At 41.9% G+C, this 9,530-nt stretch overlaps 1 protein-coding gene across 1 annotated transcript in view; it reads left to right on the forward strand.

Moving 5' to 3' along the window:
• Nucleotides 1-2,320: 2,320 nt before the first annotated feature.
• Stt3b (STT3B, catalytic subunit of the oligosaccharyltransferase complex) overlaps nt 2,321-9,530 on the forward strand; it is a 103,471-nt gene continuing 96,261 nt past the window's right edge. The window contains exon 1 of the mRNA XM_004634227.3: nt 2,321-3,031. Coding sequence (XP_004634284.1) covers nt 2,718-3,031 — 314 coding nt within the window. The 5' untranslated portion in view covers nt 2,321-2,717. The remainder of the gene's footprint in view (nt 3,032-9,530) is intronic.

Here is a 9,530-nt window from a genome sequence, read left to right on the forward strand (position 1 = left end):
TTTCTTTCTTTCTTTCTTTCTTTCTTTCTTTCTTTGCAGAACCGCATATTGAACTCAGGCCCCTTTGCTTGCCAGGGAAGCACTTCTTCCACTGAGCCATTCCTCCCTCCCATCTCAATTCTTTAAGTCTTTAAGTGGCTGCTTCAACAAAGCAGTCAGGCTCAGGTTGCTGTGGTTGGATCCCCACAACTCAAGCCAGCTAAACCTGCCCTGAAGGCATTCAGAGCAAAAAAAAAAGGGGGGGTATCCAAATGCTTTAATGCTTTCACCCCATTACTACCCTACATTTGCATGTTTCTTAACAATTTTCCATAGTGTTTTCAGGTAAGTTATTTAATATTAACAATATAAGCATGGGAAGGGCAACCCAGCAAGGTGATTTGTTCAGTGTTACATGGCTAATAAAGAATAGCTTGGGAACAGAAATGAGCCTTGTCACTTTTCAGACAGGTTTCTTCTAGCCATTAGCGAACCAAAAAAAAGGAAACAAAAGGAGATACTAGAGAACGCAACAGGGAACATCTACATGAAAAATAACAGCAATAGCCAAGTAAGTTTTAAAATAACATGCAAAATAAATTTTGTAGAGTTTGGTTCATAGAACAAGGGTAAAACTACTTTGCTTGTAAGGAAGAGCAGATTATCCTCTCTAAAAAGGGCTGGTTAATATCAAAAGTCCCATTAAAGTTTAGATGTTCAAGGTCCCGCCAGATAGCTCAGCGGATTGGAGTTTGAGCCTGGTGGCGTCTATGCCAGCCCCTCCCCCCTCCCCCCCAGCTGCGATGGCATTTGAGACTGGGCGTGGTGGCATTTGCCTGTAATTCCAGCGTTTGGAAGGCTGAAAACAGGGTAATCACTACGAGTCCGATCTGTGTAATGAGACCCTGTACTAAAAATACATCAAAATAATTTTTCAGATGTTCAAAATATGTTGGCTATTAAATTGGTGGTGAAAAAGTCTATTCCTAGAAACCTCGTTCTTAATGAGTACACTTATTTTTGTAAGGAAATGAGAAAAGTTAATCACTTAACTTAAAAGAGTAATGAGCAACTTCAAACTAATTATACTTGCTCATTTATCTAGTATTTCGTAAACACAATTTGCATTTTTAACATTTACGTGACTTAAAATCATTGTCTTTATAATTACACAAAAACATTATAAAATTCAGATGTTACTTCTCTAATAAAGTGGACAATTGTGAACTTACATGCAAAATTAACCAAGTCTCTGTTGAGCGTTGATTATGTATCAACCTTTGCACCTCCGCTGGGGGCTTAGCTGAGTAGTTTTAATCTCACTGCCTGATTTAAACTCATTTTGTTCTGAGTTTAATCTACTTGGTAATTATTTGGGGGTAGGGAATGGGAAAGTGTCTTAGTCATGCAAAAATTCGTGTACAGGGTCTTTAGTGGCTTAAAGCAACTGCACTTACCAAAACGAGTATTGAGTAACAGTTGATAGGCCAGGGCAAGTTAAGTAATTTCATTTGTTTGAAGGAATGTCTGGAGCCCTTAACAATGAATTCCTGCACTTGCGCACAAATCCAATGACGAGATATTACTCTTGGAATCAGAAAACACTGTTCAAGAAACGATAAAAGGAGAGCGAAGTCGCATTTTGCTTGCTACGGTAGATCTTTCTGGAGCAGGGGCACAAGTTTTCAGCGCCAGCGAACTAGCCTCGGCTTGGCGCAGCGCGCGGGGCAGCCGGCTCACAGCCGCGGGGCTCAGCACCTGCGCCGGGCGCAGGCGGGCGGGAGCGCAGCCCGGCGGCCGGACCCACGCGCCGGAGGGTCCGCAGCGCGCCTGCGCGCTCAGTCACGTGGCGGGCGTTCGGCGCAGAGCGGGTTAAAAGTCACGACCGCAGCGCCTGCAAGTGCTCGGCCGGTCGGGCTCGTGCCCTTAGCGCCCCTTAAATCGAGCAGGACCACAGGTGTTCTCCTGTGCCCGGCCGCCTTCCGCCTCGTCCGCTAGGCTCAGCTCCAGAGAGGGAGCTGCACGCGCGGGCGGAACAGCGCCTTTCAACTGACAATGAAACCACAACCACGCACCTCAGCCGCTGCCGGCGAATGGGCTCTAGGCGGGCAGGGGGAGTCGCTTAAACGCTTGGCTAAGCCCCGCCTCAGCTCGGGCCCCTATTGGTGGGGGCCGCGACTCTGCACCCGCCCCCTAACGGACCTGTCGCTTTGTGACAGGCGGAGGAGCCAGTTCCTGTTGGGCGAGGGGAGGAGTTAGACGTTGCCTGAGCTCCGCCCGGACTCCAGGGGGCTCCTCCCCTCGCTCGGCTCGGCTCGGCTCGGCGGGCGGGCGGCCGGCGGGCGTGAGGGGGAATGTCATTGCTTCTCCGGGCTGTGGTGCCGCCTCCGTCTGCTCCTTCTCTGGCGCCCTCGTCCCGTCGGCTTTCACCGCCGCCACCGCAGCTGCCTTGGGGACACGGATGGCTAGTGGAGCGCGGGGGCCATCTGGGTTGAGAGAGCGGCGGTCGCGGCCGCTGCTGAGGCGGAGACTCCCCGCCGCCTCCACTCCCAGTTCCCTGGCCTCTCGGCGTTGAGGGCGGGAGCGCGCTGAGCTCTTCCCTCCTCCTTCCTTTTCTTCCTCCTCTTCCTCCTCCTCCTCCTCCTTCTCCTCCTCCTCCGGGTCCCCGCCCAGCACCCCTCGCTCCGGGCGGCGGCGGCGGCCGCGGAGGAGCGCGAGACCCGCCGCCGGGGCACAACATGGCGGAGCCCTCGGCCCCGGAGAGCAAGCACAAGTCGTCCCTCAACTCGTCCGCGTGGAGCGGCCTCATGGCCCTGGGGAACAGTCGGCACGGCCACCACGGGCCCGGGGCCCAGAGCGCGGCCAAGGCGGCGGGCGGCGCGGCGCCGCCGAAGCCGGCCCCCGCGGGGCTGTCCGGGGGTCTGTCGCAGCCGGCCGGCTGGCAGTCGCTGCTTTCCTTCACCATCCTCTTCCTGGCCTGGCTCGCCGGCTTCAGCTCGCGCCTGTTCGCCGTCATCCGCTTCGAAAGCATCATCCACGAGTTCGACCCGTGGTGAGTGCCCGCCGCCCCTCCCCCCGCGCCCGGTGCGGCCCCGCGCGCGCCCCCTGCCCGCGGGCGAAGTTTGCCCCGAGCGGGGGACGGCCGCCTACAGGGTGGGTGTCCCGCGCGGGACGCGCCGCGCTGGAGGCGGCGGGTACTGCCCGCCGGCTCGGGGCGACTCCCGCCCGCAGCTCTCGGGCTCTTTCATTTTTGCCGGCGCGCCTTTGCTGGTCGGGGGCTGGGACCTGCCCGGCGGTTGCCCTGTTGCTGCTGGAGGTGAGTCCAGATGCGCTGGAACCCTTCCTGCTCAGCCCCGCAATTTATACGTTCTTACTGTTCGTCTTTTCGCTCTTACATGAGAAGGGAAAAGGAGAATGTGGTTGTAGGAACGGAAATAATAACCTTGAAAGTGATCTGAAAGCTAGAGACTCTTACTTATTCACAGTTAGATATTTTCAAAAAAAGCTTTTTAAATTTTTTATATTATGGTCAGGGCCTTAACTGCACTCAGCACCTCGGTGTTCCACAGTCATCTAGAGGATTGCCTTTCGGGGCAAGCTCATTATGTTGTTAGCCAAACTGTCACCCCCAGTGTGTTAGGCACAGTATCAAAATCGTTGCTTTACTTCATTTATTGGTTTCTGCATGAAGATTTGTGGCTAAGAGAACAAACAGTACCACAATGGTGGGAGCCCTAGGTTACATTACCGAAGTTGCACATAGAATAAGAAACTGACCGAAAATTTAGGAAATTAACTTACTCTTAAAACAAGCTAAAATCAAAAACTATATTCATCTGTGAACTGAGAAAGTAAGATTGTGTCAACTTTTTCTCCAACTTGATCATCCTGAGTAAAAGGTACTCACTCACCTGACATCTTGTTGACCTGTTAACCTTGAGTTAAATCTTACTTCCTTACAATTGTACCTAAACTTTAGAATGTTTGTTATTTGAAGTGCACAGAGCATATTCTTGAGTTACTAAATACCTATGTAGAATATAAATATTTGGGGGGTGATTTATGCATATATTAAGATACTGGATTTAGATTCTGCTTTCAAGAAGAGAAAAATTTGTACTGCAGTATCTACTGAACACCAAAAGGGCTCACAGAATTCAATTTACATAAACAGTGAATTACTGTGACATTCTTCTGTAAGATGTTTTAATCCTGTTTTAGAAGCTTTTATTTTTTTCTAACATTTTTGTTTTTTTAAACCTTTATGTTTGGAACTATGGAAGGAAATATATTAGTGTGGATTATTTGTAAGCCTAAGAATATCCATGAATTCTTATTAACTAGGTATAGTACTCTTAGGTAGTTGTTTTTTTTTTGTTTTGTTTTGTTTTGTTTTTTTTGGCGGAACCGGGGGATTGAACTCAGGCCCTTGCACTTGCCAGGGAAGCACTTACTCCACTGAGCCATCTCCCTGGCCCCCTAGGTTGTCTTATTAACTAGACATAGTATTTGAAACATTTAGGCAAATTAGACAAAAATGAAATTGGAGCCAGAAAATGAAAACTGCTAGTATTTATTGAACAATGTGAAAGTAGAAAGTTGTGTCTTTTCAGATTGAAACAGCAGAAGTGCATGATTGACCAAATATTTTGAGTAACAACTGAATGATGAAGTGATTTTTGTCATTTTTTTTCTTTTTTTGAAAGAGAATTAAAACAAGCATCAAATCAGTCTGAGATCGATATTGAAACTGATAATGTGAAAAGGTTTATTAGACTGCTTTACAAATTTAAAATATTCTTTTAAAAAAAGACTTAGGGGAAGTCCTCCCCCCTGCCCCCCAGCTCTGAGAATATACTTTGAGGGCATGACCCTTTGTCATTCCCATAAAAATGTTTGCTTCTGTTTTTCCATGTATTAAAACATTTCTGACACACCCTTTTGTTAAAACTGTACCTTTGGGGCTGGGATGTAGCTCAGTGGCACAGCACCTGTCCAGCAAGCTAGAGCCCCTAGGTTCGATTCCTGTACCAAAAGCCCCAAAACAAACTATATCTTTTGGATTTTTATGCACTGTCTAAAAGTATATATGTCTTAAGTCTTAACCTAACTGATTTAGGTATTCTGCTTACTAATAGTTATAAAATAGTTATTCATTATATTCTTGATTGTTTATACTCCTAGTGTTAGATCCATGTAATAAATGAGTTGAGATCCATGTAATAAATGAGTTGTCCCTACATCAATATAGATAGAAACTTGTCAGTATAAATCTCATACCATTTCCAGTTGAGGTAACTTAATCAAAAGTAGGCTTCGGATAAAAATACCTTGCCCTCTTGTTTTTCTTTTCATTTATTGAGGATCTCAGTTAGTTGGATTTGTTATTGATATAATCATTCTTGCTGAAAAAAAAAATAAGAGTAAGTATATTCTTATCTGTCATTACTTTCGATGGTTAAAGCCATTTTCCTCCAAAACTACTGATAGTATCAATACTTTTAACAGGTCTACCAGAGTCTAACATTCTAGGTTACATACTCTCTGGGAACTTGCCCTGATTACCATCTTAACTAGGTAGAGTGGCAGCGACCTTTAATCATACTTCAAATTTTTTCTCATGCTTTTTGACTATAGACCCAATTTACTCTAGCCTACCACACTTTCCCCCACTCCTTTTTCTCATGTTTGCTTTCATTCATTTTTAGTGGAAAGCTTACTTTCTGTGTCTGTGAGTTACTTCTGTAAATTTTACAGCAGTTCATAAGTTGTGTGAAATTCAAATTAGCTGCCAAAGTTGTCATCCAATTTGTTTTATAAATCTGAGCATTTGTTAAAGATGCGGTATATAATGTTAAATAATATTTTTTAAAAACTTGACAACTTCTGGGGGGATGATCTCCTTTTTACTTTAGTTATTCTGTTCTCAGTTGAGTTAAGCATGAGAAAGCAGTTTGAGAGTATATTGTCTACATGAGCCAAAGAATCGGTTGATCACAGCACTAAACTTTATCTTTTTATCTGGAGCAAAGTGTAGTTTCTACATATTTTTGTTGTAACAATGTTTGTTTTATTAGCTAGGTCTTTTTCCATGATCTTTATTGTGTTAAATTGTAGCTTGTTTCATGCAAACAATCTAAAAGGCTCCCTATGTAAGGAGAGCTGCTCTTTTCTGTTCTTTCCCATTACAATGATTTCTCCCTCTAGAAAGACAAAATTCTGTGAGGTTGCGATTTTAACTGTAGTTATCAAAAAAGCAGGTCTCTCCTTGCAGGGCTTTTGGAGTTGAAATTTGGAATGCATTGTTTTCCGTAGAAGGTATGGGATTAAATCGGTTGATTAGTATAAACATGTTCTCAAAGGAGTGATAAACCTTGGAGCATAAGCTCTTTATAATTTGGGGACTACTTTGATACTTTTGAGGTCTCCATCTTTTTCTTCACTTTGCAAATGTGAAAAAACTGTTGACCTTATTTCTGAAGATTAAGAAATGTGTAACAGAACCAGTTTTAGAACACAAAATCTCCAGATCTTAAAAAGTTACTTTGATTGTAGGATCATTAACAACTGCCTTCCAACTACACTTCACTTGCTTTCTTTTTCTTTTTCTTTTTCTTTTAAATCCAGCTATACTTTGGAACAGGTATGCTGTCACTAGTTGTATTGTAATTTAAAATTTTTATAGCCTACGGCTTCTGAAATCATTCTCAGTTATGTTGAGTTGCTGAATGAGATGATGGGATTGGACCTGCTCCCATTTTTAGTAAGCATGGCTTCCGTAAATGGTAATCATGGGTTTCATGGAGCAGATATTAGTAAGGCCCTGGGTGGTTAGAATCTGTCATGAAAGACCTTAACCCTTTTCTTTTTCTTCAGTTTTCTTAAGGCCTAACTTGAATAGGACCCCACACACCTTACTAACTTGAGTAGTTTGCTAAAGACAACCTTGTTGTGGAAACCAAACATTAGAAACTTCAAGTAGAGATTCATGTTACTGGCTCTATCTGTTATGAATATAAGGAAATTTACAAACCTGTTTGTACTTAATCTCTAGGTTTTATTCTTTTAAAAAATAAGTGGGAAAATGTTAACATTTCTCATTATTGTACTCTTAGTATTCATCAGTATACACATGCTCTTAGAAATATTGAGAAAATTGTTATTGAGTGACCAAATCAGATTTTTTTCTTAACTTGCTTTGAAAACTTAAAGATCATAGCCACAATACTGTAGTTAACTACAGTATAACAGATCTATATATATCCATATACTGTCACTTAGCTTCTATGTTAAAAATTTGGTGCGTTAATATTTTGCTGCTTGGGGCTGGTGAGATGGCTCCTTGGTCTAAAGCACCTACTTAGAACAAACTAAGCTAAGCAAAGCAAAGCGCAGGGACCGCGGTTCAATCCCCAGCACCACATGCCAGCCCGCCCCGCCCCCTGGTGGGCTGAGCTGCCCCCCCCCACAATAAATAAATAAATAAACAAAAAAAAATTAAAAAAAAATATTTTGCTGCTTGTCTGTCCTTTTTTGCTCCTTTTAAATCCTGTGTATGGAGAGACTGATAGTGCATTGTGTACTGTGACTTGAGTGTTTAACTGTTCCTCAAGTCCTCCATAAAGAAGCTATCTTATTTCTGGGTGGTATTTGTTTTCTGTAATACGAGTATTTGAATACAGTATACATAAGTACTGTTTTCTGTATCTTTTATTGGCCTGCAGGTTAGGATCAGATTGTATTCATGCCAAGTTTTGATTAGTAGTATACCTGACTATAGTAAGTCAGTGTGCTAACCTGTGTCTGTTAATGCATTTGCTGAATCTGGTATTTCTGGAGAAACTCTGAAATGGTTAGGAAGGGTATTAATGTTAGTTTACTAGACTTAAGTTATGTGGAACACCTAAATTTTCTGAGTTTTTAGAAGCTTTATTTTTCAGCCTGTAGTCTTCATCGTGTTTTATCTAGATACAGTTTTTAGTGTGATTTTTTTTTTTTAATTTTTTCAAATAATCTAGGATCTGAGAAATGTACTGTATGGGCCTAATTAATACTCTTGAAAAGAGAAGCACAGTAAATGATTAACTATTATCTGCACTCACCTAGTTCTAGTGCTGAATGATTTCCAGAGATTAAAAAGGAAAAAAAAGAAAGTGTGTTAGGTGGGGGTAGTGCTGGGAGAGAGAGGAGCAGTGGCTCCAGTGGTTCTCATAGTTTAATAAATGTAGGATAACTGACACTTTTGAAGGCTAAGAAATGGTACCTGCTATCTAAAATTTTATGTCTCTTGGAGAAAACTTCCATACTTTTCAAAGAAAAGATACCTAAACGTATTTTAGAACAAAATATGAGTTTGTGAATGTCTTTATGTTCAATAAAATTTGTACTGTTTATAGATAAAAAAATCTATATTTGCAGTAAGTTGATAATTTTTCTTTGGGACTTAGTATTACAGGATAACTTCAATATGTATTCTAAATGACAAACGATAGATACATAGTTTTCACAGTGTCTAATGATCTGTTTAAGTATCTTAGAATGGAAGAGATGATGTGACATTTTTTATTCCATAGACAAGATATATTTCAGTTCAGTATTCTCTACAAAGCATGAAGAATGCCGGTTTGCTGGACTCCAAAATCTCTTCTTTTTACTACATCCTCTGTCTCCAAGGCAGACTTAAATGAAAGTATCCTGCATTTGATTAATAATTTTTTAGTCAGCTGCTCTTATTTAAGTCTTTTTATGTACTGTTTTATCAAAATTTCTGGTCACAGTCCATACTCACTAGTTTGTATTTTGATGAAAATACTCACTGGTTAGTATTATGGGTTTTTTTGTTTGTTTGGTTGGTTGGTTGGTTGGTTGGGTTTTTTTGCGGAACCAGGGATTGAACTCAGGCCCTTGCACTTACCAGGGAAGTGCTTATTCCACTGAGCCATCTCCCTGGCCCCAGTATTATGTTTTGATTGCTGCACTGTGGGAAAGAGAGAAAGGTTGCAAAGTTTTTTTTATCCAGAATAACAAATTTTTAGAAACCATTCTTTTAAGGGAATAGCTGAATGGGAGGAAAAGGTTGAATACAAAATACGTATTTTTCATTTAGATTTGTCTGTAAAAAGTTAATAATAATGAGTTTGGTCATCCCAGTGAAGTGAATTGTTGGGTGGATAGTTGTACTTTTACTGAAGACTCAGAATTTTCTACCCTAATGGATTTTTAGAATATCAGCCACCTCCCTTTATGATTTTTCTGGACAAAGAAGGTGAAGACAGAGTGATTAAATACTTACAGTGGTACTTTCAGAGTTACAGCCTTGCTAGATTTTTTTCTGTTTCAACCTGTATTAGAAAGGAAACATTTTGAGGGACTGTTTAAAAATTGTTACTTTAGAAGATAGGCACTTATTTTCTGTGATCCCTTTCAAGTGACAATATTGGAGATGTTGACAGTTCAGGTTTAGAGAGGGAAACAAATAGAGCTTTTAAACGATGTGTAACTAATTTGGAATTGGAGGTATAAAAAATTGTGTGCAGGGGCTGGTGAGATGG

The sequence above is a fragment of the Octodon degus genome, unplaced genomic scaffold (assembly GCF_000260255.1).
Source record: "Octodon degus isolate 3935 unplaced genomic scaffold, OctDeg1.0 scaffold00059, whole genome shotgun sequence".
NCBI classification, from domain to species: Eukaryota; Metazoa; Chordata; class Mammalia; order Rodentia; family Octodontidae; genus Octodon; species Octodon degus.